The following is a 26,824-nucleotide window of genomic DNA, read 5'->3' on the forward strand; positions in this document are numbered from 1 at the left end:
ACAGTGCTCCATTCATCGCAGCCGAACAAGCTCTATGTCTTTGAGCCGTGTCTTCGGTCATAAGTTTCACTTGGCAGTCCGGTGGGTCCCAGACTTGTCCTTTTGAGCCAAACTTCTCTATCTTCTTTTGGCTCTTCTTGAGAGGTTCCCTAGCACTTAGACAAACATAGTTAGCAACTAAAACAATTTACTAAGTGTTGGGATCATACCTCTTTCATACCTTTTCTCCAGGATTTACAATGTGTCCACAACTAAAACCAGATGTCAATTTTCTTGCACAAAAGAGTTACCAGCCAAGCAACCATGCAAGAAACATAGTATTACGTATGTGCAACAACTTGTTCAAATACTTAAACCTCATGTTTTTGTAGCTTTACCCAAAGTTGCACTTTTGGCCTTCTAATTCCACTCATTTGGACTTCTTGTCTTCAATTCACTTTTGCTACTCCTGTGCGCATGCTCATATAAAGAGAGTTAATTCAAAGTGATGTGTTAGGAATTTAATCAACAAAACAACTAGAAATGGTCCAATGACACATTTTCCTTTCAATCTCCCCTTTTTGGTGATTTATGCCAACACACCTAAATCAACTCAAAAATATTAACTTAACAAAATATGAGCCATCAAATGCGAATTGAAGTTCAAACTAATCACATAGGATTTGACATATTTGGATCATTTAGCCACCACTCATTTTGAATTTTGCAATCAAACTCAATTTTCTCACTTTTAAGTCAAAACTCTTTAGATTTGCAACTCAAACCATTTTTAGAGACTAGTCATGATCAAATACCAAAAACTCCCTCTACTTTCCATGAGAAAGATTTCTCCCCCATAAGAGAATAGTTTTGTAATCAGAGGGCTCCTCTTTGCTGTTAAGGGGGTATTGTTAAAAAGACAAGCTTAAAACTCAAAAACATTTTCAAATTCACAAGTGGTGGTTGATCCAGTTGCTTTGGCCTTAATTTTCTCCCCTTTTGCACTAAGCACCAAAACAGGAAAACTAGTGGCCTGTAACCTCATTGGCTCACAAAAATTCGAATGAAAACCAAGGGGAAGTGAAGAACCAAGTGAATTTAAGGACAAAGTACAATGATATCATTCCCCAGTGGAAGCCTTCTTCTTTGTCCAATTCACTTTCCCCTTTCAATCCACCTCTGAGACTATATCAACATCACTTATGCAAACACATTAGTCTCAAAGGGTTAAGTTGTAGCATATCCTCCCCCTCAACATATGCATCACTTGCATAAGGATTTGTGAGGTACGGGGAAGACAATGCACATCTTGAGCACCAAAATAAGCAATAAAACTCAATAGAACATGATCAAAGGCATATAAACACATGTATGTTATAAATTAATCAAAGTTTCACGAATCTAAGACATTAAGCTCACTATGCAGCTCACAAAACCTTCTTTCATCTAAAGGCTTGGTAAAGATATCGGCTAGCTGGTGATCGGTGCTAACATGGCAAATATCGATGTCTCCTTTTTGTTGGTGGTCTCTCAAGAAGTGATGCCGAGTGTCTATGTGCTTTGTGCAACTGTGTTCAATGCGATTGTCCGCCAAGCAGATCACACTCTCATTATCACATAGGAGCGAGACTTTGCTCGGATTGTAGCCAAAGTCTCTGAGGGTTTGTCTCATCCAAAATAGATGCGTGCAACACTAGCCTGCGGGAACATACTCAGCCTCGGCGGTGGATAGGGCAATGGAATTTTGTTTCTTTGAGCTCCAAGACATCAGGGACCTTTCTAAAGACTTACAAGTCCCTGATGTGCTCTTCCTACCAACCTTGCACCTGACACAGTCATAGTTTATATATATCCAATTAAGTCAAAGGTAGACCCCTTAACATACCAGAGCTTGAAGGGAGGCGTATGAACTAAATATCTTAAAATCCGCTTCGTGTCCACAAGGTGGCATTCCTTGGGGTTGGATTGAAATCTATCACACATGCAAACGGAAAGCATGATGTCTGGTCTACTTGCACATAAATAAATCAATGATCCTATCATAGACCGGTATACCTTTTGATCTATGGACTTACTCTCGTGTTGAGGTCCAAGTGCTCGTTTGTTCCCATCGGCGTCTTGATGGGCTTTGCGTCCTTCGTCCCAAATTTCTTAAGAAGATCTTGCATGTTCATTTGGGAGATGAATGTTCCATCCTTGAGTTGTTTTACTTGGAATCCTATAAAGTATGTTAGCTCGCCCATCATTGACATTCCAAACTTTTGCATCATCACCCTGCTAACCTCCTCATAAGACTTTTGATTAGTAGAACCAAATATTATGTCATCGACATATATTTGGCATATAAACAAATCACCATCACATGTCTTAGTTAAAAGAGTAGGATCAACTTTCTCAATCTTGAAAGCATTAGAAATAAGAAAATCTTTAAGGCATTCATACCATACTCTTGGTACTCGCTTAATGAAAGTCGCCTAGAGGGGGGTGAATAGGCAGAAACTGAAATTTACAAACTTTAAGCACAACTACAAGGTGGGGTTAGCGTTAGAAATAAAACCGAGTCCAAAAGAGAGGGCGAAAACAAATCAACCAAAGAAATAGAGCGGATGACACAGTGATTTGTTTTACCGAGGTTCGGTTCCAAAGAACCTAGTCCCCGTTGAGGTGGTCACAAAGACCGGGTCTCTTTCAACCCTTTCCCTCTCTCAAACGGTCATCTAGACCGAGTGAGCTTTCTCCTTAATCAAACGGGTCACTTAGACCCCTCACGAGGACCACCACAACTTGGTGTCTCTTGCTTTGATTACAAGTGTTTGAAGAATAAGAATGGGGAATAAGAAAGTGATCCAAGAACAAGAGCTCAAAGAACACGAGCAAAACTCTCTCTAGTCACTATTTGGTCAAAGTGGATTTGGGACTTGGAGAGGCTTTGATTCTATTGAATTATGTCTTGTATTGATTGCACTAGCTCTTGTATTGAATGTGAAGTCTGAAAAACTTGGATGCTTGAAGTGGTGGTGGTTGGGGGGTATTTATAGCCCCAACCACCAAACCAACCGTTAGGGATGCTGTCTGTCGATGGGCGCACCGGACAGTACGGTGCACCACCGGACACTGTCCGGTGCGCCAGCCACGTCACCCAACCGTTAGGGTTCTGACGGTTTCGACCGTTGAACCTCTGACAGCTTGGGGCACCGGACAGTCTGGTGCCGCACCAGACAGGTACTGTTCACTGTCCGATGCGCCTTCTGGCGCTGCTCTGACTCTGCGCGAACTGTCCGCGCACTGTAGCGCTTTTGCAGGTGTCCGTTGGAGTCGACCGTTGCGATGGAGCCGTTGCTCCGCTGGCACACCGGACAGTCCGGTGAATTATAATGGAGCAGCTCTCCAGAAACCTGAAGGTGAAGAGTTCAGCTTGTACGGACCCTGGGACACCGAACACTGTCCGGTGGCACACCGGATAGTCCTGTGCGCCAGACCAGGGTTCTCTTCGGTTTCTTTTGAACCCTAACTTAGATCTTTTTATTGGTTTGTGTTGAACCTTAGCACCTGTAGAACATATAATCTAGAGCAAACTAGTTAGTCCAATTGTTTGTGTTGGGCATTTCAACCACCAAAATCATTTAGGAAAAGGTTTGACCCTATTTCCCTTTCACTTAAGCCCATAGAGCACCTTAGAGAGCCTGTAAACATGGTCGGGTTACATGTCGTCCTCGAAGCCAAGGGATTGCTCGTACACCTCCTCCTTGATAGGCCCATTGAGGAAAGCGCTCTTCACGTCCATTTGAAACAACTTAAAGGAATGGTGAGCAACATAGGCTAATAAAATGTGAATAGATCCAAACCTAGCTATAGGAGAAAAAGTCTCATCAAAATCCAAACATGTGACTTGGGCATACCTTTTGCCACAAGTATAGCCTTGTTTCTTGTCATCACTCCATACTCATCTTGCTTGTTGTGGAACACCCACTTGATTCCCACAACATTTTTCTTTGGATGTGGCACCAAGCTCTAGACTTCATTTATCTTGAAGTTGTTGAGCTCTTCCTGCACGGCCATCACCCAATTCGGATCCTACAAGGCTTCTTCTACCCTGAAAGGTTCAATAAAAGAAACATAGTAGTGCTTAGAAAAATTAGCAATACGTGAACGAGTAGTTACTCCCTTGCTTATGTCACCTAGGATTTGGTCCACCGACTTACTCTTGTGCTGAGGTCCAAGTGCCCGTTTGTATGGTGGCGCGGATTGGTGCTGGAGGTGTCTATGCTATTTCCTCCTCCTCCTCTTCTTGTTCATGCACCCCCTTGATCCATGACATCGTCTTGAAGTATTTGTTCCTTACTTTGACTTGGAGGTTCCACCATCATTGAGGAAGAAGGTTGATCTTATTTCTTTTGTTGTTCCTGTGGTCGCACGTCACCTATCGTCGTAGTCCTCATTGCGGCCGTCGGAACCTCGTTCTCATCTATATCATTAAGATCAACTTGCTTTCTTGGAGAGCCATTAGTCTCATCAAATACAACATCACTAGTGACTTCAACAAGTCCAGAAGATTTGTTGAAGACTCTATATGATTTTGTATCTGAATCATAACCAAGTAAAACTCCTTCAATGACTTTGGGAGCAAACTTTGAATGCCTACCCCAACTAACCAAAATGTAGCATTTGCTCCCAGATACACTAAAATAAGAAACATTGAGTTTGTTACCGGTTAAAAGCTCATATATCGTCTTCTTGAGGAGGCGGTGGAGATAGAGCTGGTTTATGGTTTGGCAAGCCATGTTCACGGCTTCCGACCAAAACCGCTCAGGCATCTTGTATTCTCCCAGCATTGTTCTCGCCATGTCGATGAGTGTCATGTCCTTCCTCTCCACCACACCATTTTGCTGTGGATTGTAGGGAGCATAGAACTCATGCTTGATGCCTTCCTCCTTGAGGTACTCCTCCACTTGAAGGTTCTTAAACTCATAACTGTTTTCGCTCCTGATCTTCTTTATCTTTAATTCGAGCTCATTTTGAGCTCGCTTTTGTAAGCACTTTAGTGTACCTTGGATTTCATTTATCCTACAAAAAGAATACCCAAATGAAGCGGGAATAGTCATCAATAATAACAAGATCATACTTCCTCTTGTGCTAAGATAAGCAACGGGTCCGAAGAGATTCATATGAAGTAGCTCTAATGGTCTTGACGTCGTCATTATGTTCTTGTTTGGATGAGTTGTTCCCACTTGATTCCCTGCCTAACATGGTGCACAAGGTTTGTCTTTCTCAAAACAAACATCGATTAGTCCTAACATATGTTCTCCCTTTAAAAGCTTGTGAAGGTTCTTCATCCCAACATGTGCTAGATGGCGACGCCACAACTAGCCCATGTTAGTCTTAGCAAGTAAACACACATCTAGAACGACATTCTCTTTAGTGAAATCAACCAAATAAAGCTTGCCGACTAATACATATTTAAATGCTAATGAACCATCACTTCTTTTAAACAGTTACATCAACATTTGTAAAGAATCAATTATAACCCATATGACATGATTGGCTAATGGATAGCAAATTATAACCAAGCGATTCTACCAGAAAGACATTTGAAATCGAATGCTTGATAGTAATTGCTATCTTACGTAACCCTTTTATCTTGCCTTGGTTTCCATCTCCAAAGATGATCGTGTTATGGGAATCCTTATTCTTGACGTAGGAAGAGAACAACTTCTTCTCCCCCATCAAGTGGTTTGTGCATCCACTAATCTAGCTTGAGCCCCTGGATGCATAAATCTGCAAGTAATTTAGGCTTGGGTTTATGTCTCCAACTAGTGTTGGGTCCTGTCAGGTTTGTTACATAAGCTTTTGGAACGCAAATGCAAGTCTTACCCTTATTGCATTTAGGTCCCACATGTGAAGCAAAAACTCTATCATTCTTGTGATAAATCACATAGGAAGCATCAATTGTACAAAATAACATAGAAGGACCCTGAGATGCATTCCTATCCTTAGGCATGTGAGCATGATTATGGCGCCTAGGTCTACCATGAGCATGTGAAGAACTAGAAGATGCAGTCATGTCATATGAAGAATAAACATCATCATGACACATAGCAGGCATATCATGATCAACACAAGCATCATGATGAATATTATAAGAAGCATTCTTAACATGAGCATTGATAAAAGCATGGTTCTTTCTATCATGTGAAGAATGTGAATTATAAGACATAGGCGCCTTCCCCTTCTCCTTAATGAAGTTGAGGGCCTTATGGCTCTTTGTGTCATTAGCTCCCCCATGAAAGCCAAGTCTATCATTTGTGGAGGGATGTCTGCCAATGGTGTAGGCATCCCTAGCAAATTTTATATTTTCACATTCATCTTTGCAAGTTTTAAGTTGATCATGGAGTTTAGCAATACCATTATTCAACTTTGAAATAGTAGAAGCATGATTAACACAAGCATAAATATCATGATCTTTATATCTAGTACAAATTGATGCATGCTCCAAAGATGAACTAGCAACATTCATTTTTTTCTATTCTATCATTTAAATCATCATTTGCACTCTTAAGAATAGACATGGAAGAATGGCATGCAGATAACTCACAAGAAAATATTTCATTCTTTTTAACTTCTAGAGCAAGGGATTTTTCTACTTCTGCAACCTTATCATGTTCTTCATAAAGAAAATCCTCTTTCTTTTCTAGTAATTTATATTTTTCATTCAAGAAATCAATCAATCAATTAATTTATCTACCTTGGATCTATCTAATCCCTTAAAAGATTGCTATAGTCTAAATCATCATTAGAATTCTCATCACTAGAAGAAGTGTACTTAGGTGTGTCACGTGTTTGTACCTTCTTCTTCATAGCCATGATGCACATATGTCGCTCATTGGGGAAGAGGGAGGACTTGTTGAAGGCGGAGGCGGTGAGTCCTTCGTCATCGGAGTCGGATGAAGAGCAGTCTGAGTCCCACTTCTTTCCAACGTGCGCCTTGCCCTTCTTCTTCTTATAGAATTTTTTCTCCTTCCCTTTCTTGTCTTGATCTTGGTCATTCTCATTATCGGGAGATTGAGCAATAAAATGACCGGACATACCACACTCGAAGCACGCACGCTTTCCCCTTGATCTGTTCTTGTTGGGGGTACTCATTGCGTCCCTTTGCGATTTTGAAGCGCTTGATCACAAGTGTCATCTCAACCTCATTAAGGCCGACCGCCTCAATTTGTGCCACCTTGTCGAGGAGCGCATCCTTGTTGGTCGTCGCTTTGAGAGCAGCAGGTTGCGGCTCGTAGTGTTGAGGAAGTGGTCCATTAGCGATGTCGTCGACGTACCTTGCCTCCTTCGCCATCATGCGTCCGCTCATAATTTTTCAAGATATTTTTGGACAACATTTTGGTGTATCTGGGGTTCTCATGGATAAGGTTTACAAGATTAGGATCGATGATGGTAAATGACCTTAGCATTAGTCGCAAGATGTCGTGATCCGTCCATCTTGTACTCCTGTAGGTCTTGAACCTGTTGTACGTTTCAGTTGGCTCTTCCTCTCTCTTCATGGAGAATCTCACCAGCTCGCCATCCACCAACTCCATCTTGGTGATCATGGTGATGTCGTTTCCCTCATGAGAGATCTTGAGGGTGTCCCAAATCTCCTTGGCGTTGTATTCATTCCTGAATAGATAAGCTAGAAGCATAATAGTGGCTTGGGTATTTTTATGAATCATGTCTTGCATGTGAATTCTCATCATCACTATGTACAACATGCATTCCATTTTCTACTACGTCCCAAATGCTAGAATGAAGAGAAAATAAATGATTGCTCATCTTATGACTCCACCAAGAATAGTCCTCTCCATAAAAGTGAGGAGGTTTGCCAAGAGGAACAGACAAAAAATGAACATTGACATTGTAAGGAATATACGAATAACTAAAAGACGTCTTAGAGTAGTTTTGTTTAACCGTCTTTTGTTTTGAAGAAAATGAGTTGTCGTCATCCTTTGGAGAAGATGAAGTAGTGTCACTGTGAGTAGACGATCTTCTTGATGCGCTTCTTGTTCTTTCTATCTTTCTTCTTCCTGTATCCCGAGTCGATGGACTTTTCTCCCTTCAGCTCATTGTTGAGAGTCTCCTTCTCGTTGGTCACTGAAAGGGAAATAGGGTCAAACTTTTTCCTAAATGATTTTGGTGGTCGAAATGCCCAACACAAATAATTGGACTAACTAGTTTGCTCTAGATTATATGTTCTACATGTGCTAAAGGTTTAACACAAACCAATGAAAAGATTAAAGTTAGGGTTCAAAAGAAAGGAGCAAAAGAAACCGAAGAGAACCCTGGTCTGGCGGTGCACCAGGGATCGTACAGGATGAACTCTTCACCTTTGAGTTTCTAGAGAGCCGCTCCGCTATAATTCACCGGACTGTCCGGTGGGCCACCGGACTGTCCGGTGTGCCAGTGGAGCAACGACTAAGAAGCGCAACGGTCTACTCCAACGGTCGCCTGCAAAAGTGAACAGTGCGCGGACAGTTCGCGCAGAGTCAGAGCAACGCTAGAAGGCGCACCGAACAGTGAACAGTGCTTGTCCGGTGCCCCAAGTTGTCAGAGCTCCAACGGTCGAAACCGTCAGAACCCTAACGGTTGGGTGACGTGGCTGGCGCACCGGACTGTCCGGTGCGCACATCGACAACAGCCTTCCCCAACGGTTGGTTTGGTGGTTGGGGCTATAAATACCCCCAACCACCACCACTTCAAGCATCCAAGTTTTTCAGACATCTCATTCAATACAAGAGCTAGTGCAATCAATACAAGACACAATTCAATAGAATCAAAGCCTCTCCAAGTCCCAAATCCACTCCAAACAAATAGTGACTAGAGAGAGAGTTTTGCTCGTGTTCTTTGAGCTCTTGTTCTTGGATCGCTTTCTTCTTACTCTTTCTTGTTCTCAAGACACTTGTAATCAAAGCAAGAGACACCAAGTTGTGGTGGTCCTTGTGAGGGGTCTAAGTGACCCGTTTGATTAAGGAGAAAGCTCACTCGGTCTAGGTGACCGTTTGAGAGAGGGAAAGGGTTGAAAGAGACCCGGTCTTTGTGACCACCTCAACGGGGACTAGGTTTGCAAGAACCGAACCTCGGTAAAACAAATCACCGTGTCATCCGCTTCATTTGCTTGTGATTTGTTTTCGCCCTCTCTTTTGGACACGAATTTATTTTTAACGCTAACTCCGGCTTGTAATTGTGCTTAAAGTTTGTGAATTTCAGTTTCCGCCTATTCACCTCCCTTTTGGCGACTTTCAGTCACCTTGTCCTTCCCTTTAGCATCGTCGGCCATCTCTTCGGGTTGTTATACCCAATGGAAGAGATCGTCTCTGAAACCAATGGAGAGCACATAAAGGGGGTTGAATAGGTGATCCTACAAAACTTCAAACAACGCAAACTTGGTTTATAAAAGGTATTGGTGTAAATTAAAATCAACTTCGAATGAGACGAAGCCAAAAATTAGACTCTTCACTTGATTGTTGTCTTTAAGATATCTTCTCTATCTCTATCTCTGCTATATTAAGGCACCAGTTTCAACGGTCGGTCCGCGTCATATTTTTACAATTAACCCCTGACATCTATTTCAAATTAACCCGCTACACGTTCGTCCCCTCCGTGCAACCCTGCACGGTCTCGACGCCTGCGGGCTACAGCTCTGGCCCAGGCATGGCACGCCAGCCTGCTGACCATGTCGGGCTGACCCGTTAGCCCGTCGGACCATTTGGTTAAATTAGCGTAAAATGTTAAAATACGGTGCAGGAGGTAGGGTTCGAACCTACATCCTGATAGAAGAAGGGCAGAAGACACTGGGTGAAGTCGTCTAACAAATATAACAACATGCTTATGTGTGGTTAATATTGAATATAAATTATACATATGTATATATGATTTTTTTGTAAAATAAAAATATAATCGTGCGGGCCGAGCCAGCACTACGGGCCGAGGCTACGACCCAAGCACGACACGACGCTCGTGTCGGGCTGGCCCAGACACTATTAAATGGGTCGTGCCTCGGGCCGACCCACTAGACATGGCCCATTTAGCCATCTATACCTCCGCACGATAATGATGGTCCCCGCCTCAGTTGCCGCCACCTTGTTCGTCGTCCTATTTCTTTTCCCTCTCCCCTCATGCCTCCGCCTCCGCCTCCGCGCCACCCCATTCTCGACACAGGGCGTGAGAGCAGGTGCCTCCTCCCCATATTCATCTGACACCAGCCTTGACACCGACCCGCGCAGTGGCTATTGCACGTCCATGAGGACGTTTCACAACACGCCCACACCATCGTTTTCGCTGTCGTCGGACGTCCTGTTCGTCTTCCCGGTCTTCGCCCTGTTCTTCCTCCCCAACCTGCTGCCCCTGCCCACATTCACAGCCGCGAGCCGACTAACGTTTGTTGACGCGGGTACGGTGCGAGTCGGTCTTGTCTTCAATTTGCTTTTGCTACTCCTGTGCTCATGCTTATATAAAGAGAATTAGTTTAAAGTGGTGTGTTAGACATTTAATCACCAAAGCAACTAAAAATTGTCTAAGGACACATTTCCCTTTTAGGCTTTTTGATTTGGAAACAAGGAGGGACGCGGTAGACCTATTCCAATTTTCTAGGAGGAGACCCTTCCATGTCAATTTTTAGTTGAGGGGATAGAGATGTTCTTAATTTATGTTTGGCGCGAGGGATGGAAAGTGCGGAGATCCGTCAGGAAACTGTCAAGTAGGATCTGTAGGTCCTCCTATGTGACTATCTTCTTTGTTTCTCCGCATGGCTGCATTTGTGCTCAACATCCCGCCTCCCTTGGCCACATCCACCTCGCCCGATGCCCTGACGATATGGTTTACAATTTCATTTTTACTGTTCAAAATTTCTATTTTGACCAAAATTTGACTTTTATATATTTTTTGAATTTGGAACTGAAATATATAATTTTTCGAACCGAAATTTCAATTTTGTATAGCACTAAAAACGAAAAAACTACAAAATCTGCTAAATTTCAGCCAAAATTGCTAACCTTGCCTGACAACCTTATGGTCTTTATCTTGGTCCTTCCTCCACCATCGCCCCTACGTCTACGTCCTTAGCAATCGTACTCTCCATTTTATTCCTTTTTGAAAGCTTTCTTCATTGGCCAATACCAAAAATTAGTGAGGCCATGTTTGAAAGCTTAGTATCTTTACATTTTTAAGGCAATAATATGATATTGAATGATACTATGGTATTGGAAGCTAAAATATGTTTGATTTTACTAGTAAAACATAATTTCAATTACCATGATCTACCTAAAACTATAGTATTTTATAGTTTTGGAAACTCCACACATGTCTCGTGTCCACCCCATACCGCACTGTTATATCAGCACGTGCTAGGGAGCAAATACTAAACAATCCTCAAAATTTTTGAAAACCGTGATTTTAGTGTGGTTTTGAAAACCGCAGTACTTTTGTCATGAACAAATGTAAACCATAGTATTTCAAAATTGTAGTATCTAAAAACTTTGCTACCAATACACCCTGAATTGTATAGTAGATGTTTGAGTACAAGGGCCTATTTGGAAGTGAAGTATTTTTTTTACTTTTTAGTGAATATTATGGTTTTTTATGTTATAAGGTGTTTGGTTACATTTATGAAAACTATATTTTTGAAACCATGGTATTTGAAAAGCTGACCAAAATTATAATATTATCATTGCAAAGTATAATTATACGGAAAAACAAGAAACAACAAAATACTTCACTCTCCAAAGAGAGTCAGAGTCAGGCCAATTTGATGTGAAACAAATGAGCCTGTTTGGTTAGGACCTCCCAGACACTTGACTACCATACAAGGAATCATAGCTCTACTCAAAATCCAAATATCCAATGCATAATGTATTAATGCATGGGGCTGTTTGGTTCGTGCCTAAATGTGCCACACTTTGTCTAAGGTTAGTCGTTCGAATTGAAGAACTAACCTTAGACACAAAAGTTAGGCAAAGTGTGACAACTTAGGCATCAAACCAAACAGACCTATAATCTATGCCTCGGCCAGGCAATTTCGGCTCCAAACCAAACAAAAAAGCAGGAGTGCCTGACCACTGGCTAAAAGTTCGTATGCAAGGGGCCCACTTGTCGCACCGTGCCGCGTGCGTGCAAGCCTAGAAGACTCGGCAGCTTTTGCGGCCCCGTTCTCTTCCCCATCCCCTCTTCCCTCTCTAGCCTTCCACCCTTCATCCACCAGCCGCTCCTCGAGCACCCCCGTCCCGCGCCGCCTCCGGCTCCGGCGAGATGTCACGCTTCGGTCGATCCGGCCCGCCGCCGCCGATCCGCGACACGTACTCACTCCTCGTCCTCAACATCACCTTCCGTGAGTTCCCCTCTTCCCCGCTTCTGTTTCCGTTCTCCAGATTCCAGCTACCCTACGGGCTTTGAATTGGCGCCTCATCTGTGTTTGGGTGCCTCGCAGGCACAACTGCTGATGACCTCTTCCCTCTCTTCGACAAGTACGGCGAGATTGTCGACATCTACATCCCAAGGGACCGCCGGTGAGCGCGAGTCGAACAGGCTAAGGATGTTTCTATCTACGATTCGAGAGTTTTGCTTGCGTGCGATGGCTGAGTACCTGGTGTAGAATATGGAATTAGGGATCGACGCTCGTGTGCGTGTGTGCGATAACACCGATTTGCGAGTGCTCATCTAGGGTTATGGTTGTAGGACTGGTGACTCGCGCGGATTCGCGTTCGTGAGGTACAAGTACGAGGACGAGGCACAGAAGGCAGTTGAAAGGCTCGATGGTGAGTTTAGTTTGAGGTTCTCGCCTCTGTAGAAATCAGTGTGCTCCATGTGTGGTTTTAGATTGTATGTTGTTCAACTGTGCTGCGTTTTATTTGCAGGGAGATTGGTAGACGGGAGGGAGATCATGGTGCAGTTTGCCAAGTACGGCCCAAATGCTGAACGGATGTAAGACATCAGTTTTGTTCTCTGTGCTGTGTTTGTTCTTGAGATCTTCAATGATTAACCTAGTTCATGAGATCTTCAATGACTATTCTAGTTCTTACTTGCCATTTTAAATCCTAAATGCAGTTCTTATCGTATATTTGTTGGATAGGTACGTTAGGCAGTAGTGAGACCTTTTGCCATGTACCTCAGTACAATACTGTGTTAGAGCAAAGAGACAACACTAGTTTGTATAACACTCATAATGCTATATATATAAATGCTGTTTTAGTTTGAACCTCTGTATGGGTTTACTTGTTTTGGATTTTAATAATCAGGTATAACGTACAATTTATTTAGTCATGTTGGTTCCTTGTGCAATATTACAGCCACTTATGCTGCCACAGCATTTCTTGGTTTATCTTTATTTATTTATTTTTCTTTCATTTTGTCTTCTATGTTGGTAATTCACTAACAAGAACACAGTAAACTGCGGTTTCATTTTAGTATATCATACTTATTAAGGCGTCGCTAAAGTGTCGCTTAAGCGTTAAGGTGCGCGTAGATGGCAAGGCGTCCTGCTCGCCTTGCCCGCGGACGTAAGACGCGGTGCGGCGGTGGAGGTTGCAGGCATGCGGCGGGATGGGGAGCCGCTGGCGCCGCAGCCGAGCGTGAGTGGGGGAGGGGGCAGAAGATGGAGAACACACAGAGCACTGCATCGGCGGCGGCTGCTGTGTGGCTGTGGTGGAACCTCGGTTTGTGCTGAGTTAATGGGCTTCTAGATGGGTCACCAAATAAAAGTCCATACCATTCTTTTTTTCCTTTTTCTTTTCCACTTCTTTTTTTTCTTTCTAACATCCTTTGACAGTTTATAATTCAAAAAAAATTACTGGATTCTTTGAGTTCTGTATGTTAGGGACCCATTAAAGTGTTTTAGGACCTAATTTTGAGTGCAAACACCTCATCTTAACTCTATATTTTCCTATATTTATATATGAGTAAGGCGTCACCTCGCCTCGCCTTACGTCTTTCCGCTTAAAAGGTGAAAAGGGGATTGCTTGCCTTAACTCGCCTTATTGCCTTAATAACTATGATAAATATGACATGTCCTATTTTTTCATGTAAAAAAGTTTTTAGGGCCACATGATGAGCAGAATAAATTAGTTAAATCATCATATGTGATGTCTCTTAGGAACACACCGAGCATCCACAACTTTTCCTTTAATTGCTTTCACAGGAAAGCATCCTAGTGTGAGTTTCTCAAATATCTACTGTTGTAGCGTTAATTTCTCTGCTTTTATCGTCCATACTGAATCCTTGCATCTTTCACAGTAATAAAGGGAGAATAGTGGAGCCAGTTCCAAGACCAGGGGGGCGTTCCAGGAGTCACAGTCCAAGACGGAGGTATAGCAGCGCCATCATTTTCTGAATGTTATATGGACATGTTTTTTCTGTTCTTCAAAATTTATAGAAAAGTGATACCCACCACTGTATTTTAACTTCACTAAGACTGTCTCCAGTAGATAGGGTAAAATAGAGAACGCAGAACTGTAGATGACACTGTTTGCAAAGTGGAGTTTGAAATAAGGGATAAGATGGGTCCACGGTTATTTAGAACTATTTCTAAGCAAAGGGCTAATCGGAGAACAGTATTGGACGCTCTTTCCAATCACAGCTGGATTTCGGATATTCAGGGGGGTCTTTCAGTGGGTGTTATCAACGAGTACCTCCTCCTATGGGATTTATTAGATTTGGTTCAGCTAAGACCTCATGTGGATGACAAGCATTTCTTTCGCCTTGCTGCCAATGGAAAATATTCTTCCAAGGAAGCTTATAGGGGTTTCTTTATTGGGTCAATTGAGTTTGAGCCTTTTCATATAATATGGAAGACTTGGGCTCCTCCGAAATCTAAGTTTTTCATGTGGCTGGTCGCTCACAAGAGGGTGTGGACAGCTGATAGGTTGCAAAGAAGAGGTATGGATCATCCGGAGAGATGTCCATTATGTGATCAGGATCAGGAAACCTTAAATCATATGTTGCTGGGCTGCGTTTTTGCTAGAGAATTTTGGTTCAAGCTGGTTCTTCTTGTTAATCTACAACACTTGGCCCATCAGTCCTGTGAAGGGGTTTTTATGGATTGATGGCAAGATTTGAGCACCAAGATTCCTGGGATTGCAAGAAATGGTCTTAATTCTCTTGTCATTCTTGGTGTTTGGACCCTTTGGAAGCATCGCAATGGCTGCGTTTTTGACAATAAGAGTCCTAGTGTTGCTGTTGCTATTAAAAGTGTTGGTTTGGAGATTGATCTTTGGGTTATGGCTGGTGCAAAGAAGCTGTCTTTGCTTACTGCCCCCATCCCAGGTCTCCCTGTTAGCTAGATAGTTGTAGTGCTGTTTTGGTAGCCATGTTTTTGTCATGGATGGTTTCATTTATGCTTGTTATTGGCCGCCGTAGGGCAGCCTTTTTTGTACCATGTATCTTGGGGTCCTTTTGGACCTTTATCTCCTTCTTAATATATTTTCGCGCAGCTCTCTTGCGCTTTCGAGAAAAAAAAATAAGGGATAAGATATGGGATGAGATAGGGGATCTATTGGAGATAGCCAAAATTGTAAAATTGGGTAGTTTGTGTGTTGGTGGCGTGTACCATTGATTGGTAAGTGTCAACTGTGAATGCACTTGTCACGTGCAGCACCTGTGCGCAAAAGTCATACTCCCTCTGTTCATAGATTTATGACACCATTGACTTTTTTTAAAACTTTGACCACTCGTCTTATTCAAAAAAATAATGAGTTATCATTTATTTTTTATGATTTGTTTTATCATTTAAGGTAGTTTGTGCTTAACGTAAAATTTTACATTTTGAATAAATATTTTGAATAAGACGATTTGTCAAAGTTTTTGAAAAAGTCAACGGTGTCATATATTTGTGAACGGAGTTATTATTTCATTTTCAGAATTAGGTATAGCTTTGTTAACCCTTGTCTCATTTCCACAGTGAAGGTGAATTAAGCTGTATTCCTAAAATGGGCTGTGAATTTGTGATTTTCTGCTGTTTATGATCAAGCCTATTCAAATCTTGTTCTGTTCGTTTTCTTAATGCTGTGACTGGACCCATTTGAAGGTACCGTGATGATTATCGAGATGACCATGATAGAGATTATAGAAGGCGAAGTCGTAGCCGGAGTAGAGATAGATACACCCGTGACAGGTACAGGGATAGGGATTACCGCCATCGTAGCCCGAGTCGCAGCTACAGTCCTGATGATTACAAGAAGCGTGGGAGAGACAGGTATATACATAGATCATTTGTTTTAATTGTTCCATCTTGCTGGCTTCCACTTATTCACCACATTGTCTGCTGTGGTTATGGGCAGTTTGTCACCTGAGCGAAGAAGCCCTCGTCGTAGCCGCAGTCCTGATGATTACAAGAGGCGTGGCAGAGACAGGTTTGCAAACTATAGAGGACCAGGTTTCATTTTCTTTCTTTCTAGACTGCTGTAAACATTTTTTCTTTCTTTCTACAATTGTTGGCAGTGCATCACCAGCAAGTAAGAGCCCTAGTCGCTCCCCACCTCGCAAGATGTCACCTTCTCCTGAGAGATCTCCCGTCAGGCGCAACAATGACCGATCTCCACGCTCTCGGAGCCCATCGACATAAGCGCAATTCACTTGCAAAGCATCTTGAGTAGCTCAGGTCTTTAGATTGTTCTCATTATTTTTGTGAACTGTCATTTGTCTCTAAAATTTGTCAATCTAAATTTGTTGTTGTCTTGTAGGATGAATGGACTTGCTCTGATCCTATGTGTACGCATTTGCTCGATGGTGGCCTCTTCTCAGCTAAAGTTGTGTAGTGCCGTCTTTCAGTTGCTGCTTCAACCTTGGAATACTACTTCTGTTTGGCACCTGAACTGCTTATCAAAAACTTTATGTACACCAGTTCCATTCCACTTTTAACCTTCGTTTTAGCATTATCCTATTATCAGTTATCACCATCTTATCAGTATTTAGTACTTACTATTCATGGTGACTTGCACCTTTCTAGTTACATGATGCAGTGAAGATGTGCTGGCTGATATGCGGTCAACATGCACGTAGCTTACTGTTGAAGTTGATATTATCTGTGCTGTTTGCGTTGTTGATGATGGCTGATGAGATGATTGATGATGATGGCACTGCAGCTGCCTGCACCATTTGCTGTCTGCACCTATTATGCTGACAAGTAAGATTCCAATGATTTATGCATCGCCCCATGCATCTACATGCTATAGGTGTTAACCCCCATTATAGTATTTGGATTTAGATGTGTCTGCACTGATCTATCATAGTCCTGTTTTGGGTTTTTGGATCATAAGGTCTGCATGTGCACAATTAATCGTTGCATGCACTGGATGTGCTGTCAATTCATTTCTGCGGTTTGCCAAACATGTCTTATCGAGAATGCATAAGCGCATGTCTTAAGCAGGTGAGTATTAAAGCTGTATACACACTTGTGACGCAATTCAAGTTTATTGACATGCTTATGGTCATAAAAGGGTATCCTTATCTGGCTACCCCAACTGTTCTTTGAACATACCCACGTAGGCTTGCAAGTTAATGGTTCATGTTTTGCATGAAATACTGCACTAATGCATCTAGAGTAGGAAAGGTATGATTGCATGCCGCATGCGAGTATTTGTATTTTTTGGTGCTCGTTACCCTTCTTCAGCAATAGAAGGCGTGGGAGAGGTTCTAGCAACAGAATCGCTGACTGGTCGATTGACCTGGATCTGAATGCTGATGATTTGCCGCAAAGACTTCGTACCGTGTCATTTGTGGAGTCCGTCGACCGATCAAGCTGTGTAACTACCGATGGTTTTGTAAGACTAGCTTTTGATCTGTTTGTGTGAATTACTTCAGCATTTGGTAGTGCTGTGTTCTTCTCTTTAAAGTACTGGTAAACATTGACTGTTGGATTATTAATCGGGTCAAATGTTACTTTGTGCTCAGCCGAATTAAATTATTTATTTGATTGTTCTTAGATAAGTTACGCCCGTATCATCTGACCTCCCGGAGGACCAGCGCAGAGGACCAGCGCGCCACGGTCCAGTCATTCTTGGTGATTGATGATAACCGATGCTGACACGCAGATGTCGAAAGCTTGTGGGCACGTGCACGGTGCAGTACCTGTACCATTGTATTGTGACAGTGGTGCTGGTGCGATAAATTTCTCAGTATGGACACTGGAGAGGCTACTGGTAGATGGGCTCGTGGCTCGCAATCTGCAAATTGGTATCCACATCCGTGTACGACGAAGACGAGGTGTTTGTTGAACAGAATTGCTGGCCTATGAACTTGTCTTGGTCATGTGTCTGACATTTGTGCTAATGTTTTATGCCATCTTGGCTAAAAAACCCATTCGTAGCACGAAAGGGTTAATTAGGGGTCCTGATTAGCACTCAGATACAACAAAGCAGGGCAGTTCGCTTGGCAACAAGCACATGCACCATTTTATATAAGCTAAATTATTCATACTGCTTCAGGAGCTCTAGACATCGCTTGGGTGGCACATACTACACGTTGTTGTCTTGGCAAATCCCCTGCAGTGATGAACAACGACGTGTCTCGAGTAGTGCATTAAATCGTAGAGTGTGTTTCTAAAGGCAGTGACAAATATGCAAGCCGTGCAAGTAGCCCTCTTTGTCCGTTCTAAGATCCAACCGTATGTGCAATCGTGGTTTATTAGGAGCTTTGGTTTATTAGGAGCTTTTTTATAAAGTTAAGGCGGTAGTGAGAGGATTTAAATGCTAAATATGACATATGGTTAGATCTATATCTAACGGAAAGAGATCTACTTGCACGCTTGCACATAACTGCTTGTATATTAGTCATCGCCGTTTCTAAAATGGAGGTATGTAGTTTTCACCTGATACTCTTCTTGAAGTTCCTCCGAAACAGCAAGTGTGTAGCAACCCGGAATGAACCTACCTGCAGATTTGCATGATCCCGGTTAATAATGCCACAGCGCAACGAATAGACGTATCCATAAATAAATTCTACTATGAACCAAGAACAGAAGTGAACTTTAAACAAACTGATGCAAGGCCTTGATTTTATTTAGCTCTAAATACAAGCTCAAACATAAACATCAGGCACTTATTTGGAACTGACATGCTGATCATGTAGAAACTATAACATCTCTTAATTCGTATTGCACAGAAACAGAGGTGCCACCTAAAAGTTATGACAAAAGTAAAATGCAAACATGTATTTTTCATCTCTTTTACTTTTTACACTGCCACATGAGGTAACCTTAGCTGTGCAGTTTTGCTATGAACGACAACTGAAAATAAAAGTGCCTTTCCTACAGATGTTGCTCTCTAATCTGGAAAACCATGTAAACCAAGGGAGTTACTACATAAACAACATTTAATATAAACTGCACCTGATGTGAGACTTCGCTCACAGTTCAAAATACTAAACCCTTGCACGAGTGAAGAAAAAAAAAGACAAAAATGAACGCACTAGATTGAAGAGGCAAACAAACTGCAGGATACACGAGAACAAGGGTCACCAATTCTCAACCAACGAGCTGCCCAACTCCTACTGGGGTCCATCAAAGAGATAATTCTGCATAAGATAAAAGCATATTCATTAGCTCTTGTCAACAGGTGAATTCCCTAAATAACATAGGAGACATCAATGCTTTCTGTTGATGATCATACATCATTCAACATCTGTTCATCTCATTGTTTCAATTAACATACTACACATAATCCATTATGCTAGACATTTTGACGAGCTACTCTATAATCACGAAGGATGAAAAAAAAATCATGAGCTACTCCAGAATCACAAAGGATGAAAATACAATGCCTGAGGAGCATAGTAGTTCCGTGACGTTCATCTCTTTCATTGAGAATTTGAGATAAGTCAAAGCACAGAATATTATTTTCATTTTACTAAGTTCATTCCCTCTTTAATGAGAACTGTAAGATGACAGCAAAACAAGAGTAAGATGCCAGTATGCAACAAGAGTAAGATGACAGCAATATGATGCTGAGCTACCTGGTGAAGTTGGGGGTGGTGCAGTTGACGACGTTCAGCCGTTCTGCCTGAACTGCACACAGCACCCCCAAAGAGCAATCAAACACGTGAGCACGCGAAGGCGGCCACCATCGGCATTAACGATGCAACTTGCAATAGGTATTCAATGCTACAACGCAAAAAAACAAATAAAATCTAGCACCGGTTGGAATCGAGAGGGGCAGCGAGCTAAACCTTAGCCGCCGCCGAGAACGGACCGCACCAGGAGAAACGAAACCCCCAGTCCTCGAACCGTCCCTTCAACGGAAGGCTGGTGAACCTAGACCGCAGGCCTAGGCGTGAGGAGGGGGGAGGGGAGCGGCGCCAGCGGAGAAGGGTTCCTAGTCGTAGGTCTTGACGAGGCGGCATCGGAGGCAGGCGCGCAGCTCGGGGCCGAAGCTGGTCGGGATCTCCGCGTGGCCCACCCGCTCTTCATCGTCAATCATCCTGCCGCCGCCCCTCATCCTCGCCGCTCGGAGGTTAGCCCCTGCTTCCTGCTTCCGGCTTCCTGCTCTCTCTCACTCTCTAGTCCCTCGGCTCCTCGCGTAGCCTTTGGGCTCTGTTTCGGTAGTTTGGGCTTACAGAGAAGCCCAATAAGGACATCTACGGGCGCGTGGGTGTTGAGGCCCAAACGCAAATCGCTTTTTTCCATTTTCATTTAAGGAAACTACACGTGCTGACCTGCACTACACATTTCGTTTTTCTCTGCAGCCGTGTGATGGCCATCTGCTGACTGCGCCGGCAACGGCGACAAGGTAGGTTATTTGATTGTTTCGGGTGATGGCCGAGGCGCAGAGGGAGGGTGTTGAGCGTCGTATTGAGCAGGCCGGACGGTCCGGCCCTGAGGCCTGACGGTCCGCGGTCCGGACAGTCCGCGCCTGTGGGCCGGACGGTCCGCGCATGCGCAGAGCAGTTTAGGGTTTCGAGTTTTGTGCTATGTTTGTTGGCTAGATTTGCGGAATTAACCCGGAATCCAGTCGTGTAAAGGGTCCAGCCCCCCTCCTCTATATAAAGAGAGGTCTACGGCCGATTTGTAATCATCAACAATCGAATCAATACAACTTTTATTCGCATTTTATCCTAGGAGTAGTTCTAGTCTAGTTTAGGTTTAGTCTCCCAATCCCCAAATTCTCCGCCTCTCCTCGACTCTACGTCGATTAGAGGAGTCTAGGTCGGCCTGCCCGAGCCTAGACACCACCTAGGATCTCTACTCCCCGACGGGGTCCCTCCCGGGAGCGAGATCCAGGCGCCGTCAGCGATCTTCCGCCGTCCCTGCGTACGTGCGGACCGTCCGGCCCCAGGGCGCGGACCGTCCGGCCGTCAGGCAGAAGTCCCAGCCGCGCACCAGGCCGCGGACCGTCCGGCCCCAGGCCGCGGACAGTCCGCCCTTGCGCAGAGAGCACCACCGCGCCTCGCACCAGGCCGCGGACCGTCCGGCCCCTGCGCGCGGACCGTCCGCCCCTGTGCAGAGGGCACCGCCGCCGGTTCTTCTTGAGTGTTTGGCGCTCCGAAAAGGCGTCAACATACTTTTTGGCGACTCCGCTGAGGAAAAAACATCTAAGCTCATCAAATCGGCCCTCAATGGCCGGTTTAAGGGAAAGCTCTGATATTTCTGCAAGCAACATCATAGAGCCGACTTGGGAAACCTTGCCGGCTGACGAGAAGCTCCAGTTCGAGGAGCACAAGGAGCGGATGATCCAGGAGGCAAAAGCAAAGTTCTTGGCCAACTTCAAAGTGGACAGGAACAACAAGGTCGTCCGACATCGGGCGACGGATCTGGCTTCGCTCCAACCCACGCCAGATATCCCCAATGTAAGTAATACCAACGATCTGCACTCTCTTAGAAATTATGTAGAAGATCAGCGTGAACAAATGCAGAACATCATAGGGGGTATGCAAAGCGATCTTAAGAGACTAGTGCGTGCATTTGATAAATCTAGTATCACAAATTTTCCTTCGCACGAGGTTGAGTTAGGAGGTAACACGCGTAACACATCGGCTACAGGTTGTCACGACCAGTCACAACCCCTTTATGGGATGCCGATGGACACATACCCTGAGCAACCGCAAATCGGCAACAAATCAGCCGATCTGCACATGCCCGGACCGTCCGCACGTGAGCGCGGACCGTCCGGACCAACAACAGTCGGGCCGATTTTTAATGAGTTACCTAGATATGCGCCCGAACCTCCACACACGACGCAGAATCTAAACTACCCAGTCGGACCGACCGCGTACAACAACGGACGGTCCGCACATAACCACGGACGGTCCGGGCCAATGTCCGGACAGTCCGCACATGACCTTTTTGAGGAGGATTGTTACCGGAATCCTCACCCGTCCCAGCAGCACTTCCCATCGCACTATACAATGCATCAACCCATTAATTCAAGATCCAGAGCCCAGGAAAGCTTTCCGGCCCCACATAGGAGGCTGGAAAGAAACGATCAAACCTATGACCCATATAGGGCAAATGAAAATGCACCACGTGACTCAAACCAATGGGGGGAACGACAACATACTAATATACAACCAACTCCACCTATATTTGACCAGAGAGCCGGTGGTCTTGCACCGGCTGCCATTGATATAGTGAGGGAAGAAATAGCCGGGGCGTTCCGAGATAAGCTCGGAGTAAGCATGGTCCCTGGGGGGCAATCATATCGGAAACCTTATGACAGCCGATTTGATCACCACCCATACCCACAGGGAACTAGAATACCCGAATTCGCAAAATTTTCGGGTGACCAAGGGAAAAACACGCGTGAACATATAGGCCAGTTCTTAGCACAATTGGGAGAATTGGCCGACACAGAGGCATTTCGCGTGCGCTTATTTTCATTATCTTTAACAGGAACCGCGTTTGCATGGTATGCCACTCTGCCTCCTAATTCCATTTCATCATGGGGGGATCTAGAACAAAAATTTCATGATCATTTTTTCTCCGGTGACTATGAGTTGGATTTGGTAGATTTAGTGTCGTTGCGACAGACAAAAGATGAATCGGTTAATGATTACATCCGGAGATTCCGAGATACAAGAAACCGATGCTTTCAAATTCATTTAGCAGAGAAACAGCTAGTAGGATTAGCCTTTAATGGTCTGCGATATTATTTAAAAGAAAGATTAGAAGGCATCCAATTTTTTACACTAGCACAGTTACACCAGAGAGCTTTGGCTTGCGAAAGCCGGAGCAAAGAAACTGCTAAAACAATGCGTCACAACGTACACAGTAGAATGCGACCAAAGTAGCTCAGATGACGAATCAGCAGAAGTGTACGCTGCTGAAATGGTTTGGCCAAAGCAGGCCAAATCTTCGGCTTGTGCTTCCTTACACCGGTTCAAAAGAAACGGCAAGAGGAGGTAAAGTTTACATTTAATGTTGGTAAATGTGATAAAATATTTGATGAGTTACTTAAAAATGGCAATATTAAAATAAATCACACTGTTCCATCCGCCGACGAGCTAAAACGTCGTGCGTACTGCAAGTGGCATAACTCATTTTCTCATGCCACTAATGATTGTAATGTATTTCGGCGACAGATTCAATCGGCCATCAACAAAGGACGATTGAAATTTCAGGAAATGCAGGTGGATACAGAGCCCTTTCCGATGAACATGATTGACTTCGAGGGCAAGAAAGTTTTGGTTCGGCCAAATACAGCTGATAAAGGCAAAGGCAAGGAAACAATCATCGGTAATGCTAAAAAGGCCGATGGAGATTGTAAAGTTGCTTGCAGGAAGGTGGTGGCCGAGAAGACTCCCGATGGAGGGGAGACACTGAAGGTGACCATCACAGCCCCTAGCACTGGGGGGCAAGCGCAGACAGGGAGACAGTTGCGGGAACCGACAGTCCGCCGTCCCGACGCGGACGGTCCGACGCTTCTCCGGACGGTCCGGAAGACTCTGGCGGACGGTCCGGCCATGCTCAGGACTCGCAGCGACCACGTACCTTCAAACCACGACGACCAGAGATAGGTACGTGGAAAACAAATACATTTAAAGCAGCTGGTCGGCTGATCAAGCCTGGCCCGACTTTCGATCAATTGTTGTCTAAATATGTGAAAAAGAAGGCCGGCCCCAGTGACCGGCCACCGAAGCGACCCCGCTCACCCATTCATGAGCAACGTCAGGTCAGGCCGATTGGACCACCTCACCAATCGGAAGAAATGAAAGGTCCTATTATACAATTGAGACCTAACATGCCGACATGGACCCCTCCACCCCCTTATCCATCTATGCCATATCCATACACATACTTACCTCCACCATATGTCCAAAATCAAATGTGGGGCATGCCACCATATCCATTTGGGATGCCACAGTACCCCGCCTGGGGGGCACCCCAAACATCCGTTTTTGATAGGTTGGCGCCGCCAGTGCAAGACCGATTGAGCGCTGCTGAATCTGGTCACCAGGCACAGGCCCAACAAGATTGCCGGACTACTCGGCCTCCTAGGCCGACCAATCCGGCAGGGGGGCATATGCCTGCAACAAAAAGGACATCATCAAAATAGGCACTGCAGATGTTGTCATACAAGAAGATAATAAAGGGCCGATGATTTTCGGCGAATCGGCCAACACAACCGAAAAGGATACGGCTACCATCAAAACAGTCGATCCAAAATACTCCATGCCTCGATGGTGCCCAGCGGGATTGACACGATCCCAAAAGAGAAAATTATAGCGCCTAAGAGCAAAGGAGAGCCAGGAGAAGGAGGCGGAAAAGACATTCAATGACACACATCCACTATACCCGCCACCGCAAAAGAAATGGAGACCGAAGGCCGTTGAGAAAAAACAAACGGCCACAGAAATAGAAAGTCAATCTGCACCAGGCGCGGACCGTCCGGCCCCTGCGCACGGACCGTCCGCCGTTCACCAGGGAGTCTCTGGACGACCTGCACCAGGCGCGGACCGTCCGGCCCCCGCACGCGGACCGTCCGCCGTTCACCAGGAAGCCTCCAACGACACGACAACATCAATGGAAGAGGACGACCTGCTGGGAGAAGACCTGGTCGACTACGAGGCTTCTCCAGAACGCCCAGGTATGGATGTAAATATTATTACATTTTCTGCCGATTGTACTATTATCGGCGACGATGAACCTGTTGTTGCCCAGTTTGATTTTGGTCCTAAAGAAGCCGCCTTTACTAAACCAAAAGAATCGGTAAATCATTTAAAGCCGCTCTTCGTGCGCGGCCACATTGATGGGATACCGATTGCTAAGATGTTGGTAGATGGAGGGGCGGCTGTAAATCTGATGCCTTATTCATTATACAGAAAATTAGGTAAACAAGATGACGAACTTGTCAAGACCAACATGACCCTCAGCGGCGTTGGAACTGATAGTTCGATCAAAGCCAGGGGAGTCACGTCCGTTGAATTAACCATCGGGACTAAGACCCTTGCTGCTGCATTCTTCGTCGCTGATGTAGAAGAAAATTACAGTTTAATCCTAGGCAGAGATTGGATTCACGCCAATCAATGTATACCTTCTACATTACATCAAATGTTGATACAATGGGTAGGCGATGACATAGAACAAGTACATGCTGATGTATCGGCCTGCATCGCTGTGGCCGATGCCCCTGTACTCTGGACTTATGAGACTGCTACATGTCTCACAGGAGTAGACTTTTCTGATTATCAATTCATAAGTATAGATAAGAAAGGTTTCATTCCTGTAATGCTAGAGCCGATGGAGAATCGGCTAAATCCTAAATAAAGTTAAAATGATGAATACACACAAAGTTCATGAGTCTTTGGTCACAGACAGTTCGGCCGCCAAGGCCGGATGGTCTGGTCTTTCACAAAAGAGTTCGGACTTTAAGAACGAACATCTACCACAACGAAAAGACAGTATTACGGATGATCCGGTCCCCGAGACCGGAAAGTCCGCCATCACACAAAGATCATCTGATTCCTCTGTGGGGGACACGATAGAGGAATTCAGAGATCTTGATAAACTAGGACAGGGGTTTACATCGGCCGATCCTTTGGAGGAGATTGACATAGGAGATGGTAAAACTCCAAGGCCGACTTTTGTAAAAAAGACCCTGGAGACCGATTCTAGAAATGAGATGATCGGTCTATTGAAGGAATATTCAGATTGCTTTGCTTGGAGTTATACTGAGATGCCTGGATTAAGCCGAGAGATCGTAGAGCATCGGTTGCCTATTAAATCTGGTTTCAGACCTTTCAAGCAAAGAGCTAGAACATTTCGTCCGGATCTTCTCCCACGCATCAAGGACGAAATCCACCGGCTGCTAGAAGCTGATTTTATCAGACCTTGCAGATACGCAGAGTGGGTCTCCAATATTGTGCCGGTGGAGAAGAAGGAGACAGGTAAACTTAGAGTATGCATTGATTTTCGCAATTTAAATAGAGCAACTCCTAAAGACGAATATCCTATGCCCATAGCCGACACATTAATCAATAATGCATCAGGAAATAGAATTATTAGCTTCCTTGATGGTAATGCCGGATATAATCAGATTTTCATGGCCAAAGAAGATGCGTCTAAAACGGCCTTTATATGTCCAGGCTTCATTGGTTTATTTGAGTGGGTTGTCATGACATTTGGTCTGAAAAATGCTGGTGCTACTTATCAGAGGGCTATGAATTTGATCTTCCATGAATTGTTAGGAAACACTGTGGAAGTTTACATTGATGATATTGTAGTCAAATCGGCTGAGTTTAGTTCTCATATAGCTGATTTGCGTAAAGCCTTTGATAAAATGCGTCAGTATGGTTTGAAAATGAACCCACGTAAATGTGCTTTTGGAGTGTCGGCTGGTAAGTTTTTAGGATTTGTCATACATGAACATGGTATAGAAATAGACCCTGACCGAAT

General features: G+C 44.3%; 2 protein-coding genes across 18 annotated transcripts; one reads left to right on the forward strand and one right to left on the reverse strand.

The window, feature by feature from the left end:
- Positions 1-7,446: 7,446 nt before the first annotated feature.
- LOC103633439 (uncharacterized) lies at positions 7,447-20,528 on the reverse strand. Of its 15 annotated transcripts, none has more exons than XM_023300589.2 (5): positions 20,164-20,512; positions 19,951-19,997; positions 19,457-19,512; positions 18,809-18,870; positions 7,447-8,109 (listed from the first exon to the last, which is right to left on the reverse strand). In XM_023300589.2, exons 1-5 carry the CDS (start codon positions 20,335-20,337, stop codon positions 8,107-8,109), a joined length of 342 nt encoding a protein of 113 aa, XP_023156357.1. In that variant the 5' UTR covers positions 20,338-20,512; the 3' UTR covers positions 7,447-8,106. The 15 variants fall into 15 exon arrangements, 3 of the variants coding, with proteins under 3 accessions (XP_023156357.1, XP_023156356.1, XP_023156355.1); XR_004851616.1 differs by lacking the exon at positions 7,447-8,109 and adding an exon at positions 18,252-18,482 and having other exon boundaries at positions 19,951-20,002; positions 20,164-20,507; XR_002748840.2 differs by lacking the exon at positions 7,447-8,109 and adding an exon at positions 18,252-18,482 and having other exon boundaries at positions 19,408-19,512; positions 19,951-20,002; positions 20,164-20,503.
- On the forward strand, positions 12,009-18,418 carry LOC100383636 (Serine/arginine-rich splicing factor SC35). Of its 3 annotated transcripts, XR_004851265.1 has the most exons (11): positions 12,009-12,337; positions 12,437-12,515; positions 12,685-12,764; positions 12,864-12,930; positions 14,239-14,310; positions 16,028-16,195; positions 16,281-16,352; positions 16,441-16,600; positions 16,683-16,834; positions 16,949-17,125; positions 17,925-18,418. XR_004851265.1 is itself a non-coding variant. In NM_001176284.1 (9 exons), the coding sequence occupies exons 1-8, from the start codon at positions 12,259-12,261 to the stop codon at positions 16,562-16,564; spliced, it is 741 nt and encodes a 246-aa protein (NP_001169755.1). In that variant the 5' UTR covers positions 12,198-12,258; the 3' UTR covers positions 16,565-16,600; positions 16,683-18,374. The 3 variants fall into 3 exon arrangements, 1 of the variants encoding a protein (NP_001169755.1); XR_555510.3 differs by lacking the exon at positions 17,925-18,418 and having other exon boundaries at positions 16,949-17,909; NM_001176284.1 differs by having other exon boundaries at positions 12,198-12,337; positions 16,683-18,374.
- Positions 20,529-26,824: the final 6,296 nt, after the last annotated feature.

The sequence above is a fragment of the Zea mays genome, chromosome 7 (assembly GCF_902167145.1).
Source record: "Zea mays cultivar B73 chromosome 7, Zm-B73-REFERENCE-NAM-5.0, whole genome shotgun sequence".
NCBI lineage: Eukaryota > Viridiplantae > Streptophyta > Magnoliopsida > Poales > Poaceae > Zea > Zea mays.

Bases quoted from the DNA above. Each gene is read 5' to 3' on its own strand.
- LOC100383636 (NM_001176284.1), top strand. From the start codon at position 12,259: ATGTCACGCTTCGGTCGATCCGGCCCGCCGCCGCCGATCCGCGACACG. The intron at 12,931-14,238 runs GTAAGACATCAG...CATCTTTCACAG, and splicing joins GGCCCAAATGCTGAACGGAT to TAATAAAGGGAGAATAGTGG. The intron at 16,196-16,280 runs GTATATACATAG...GGTTATGGGCAG, and splicing joins AAGAAGCGTGGGAGAGACAG to TTTGTCACCTGAGCGAAGAA.
- LOC103633439 (XM_023300587.2), bottom strand. From the start codon at position 20,337: ATGCCGCCTCGTCAAGACCTACGACTAGGAACCCTTCTCCGCTGGCGC. The intron at 19,998-20,163 runs GTTTAGCTCGCT...TGTGCAGTTCAG, and splicing joins CGTTCTCGGCGGCGGCTAAG to GCAGAACGGCTGAACGTCGT. The intron at 18,871-19,456 runs GTGACCCTTGTT...GCAAATCTGCAG, and splicing joins AGCTCGTTGGTTGAGAATTG to GTAGGTTCATTCCGGGTTGC.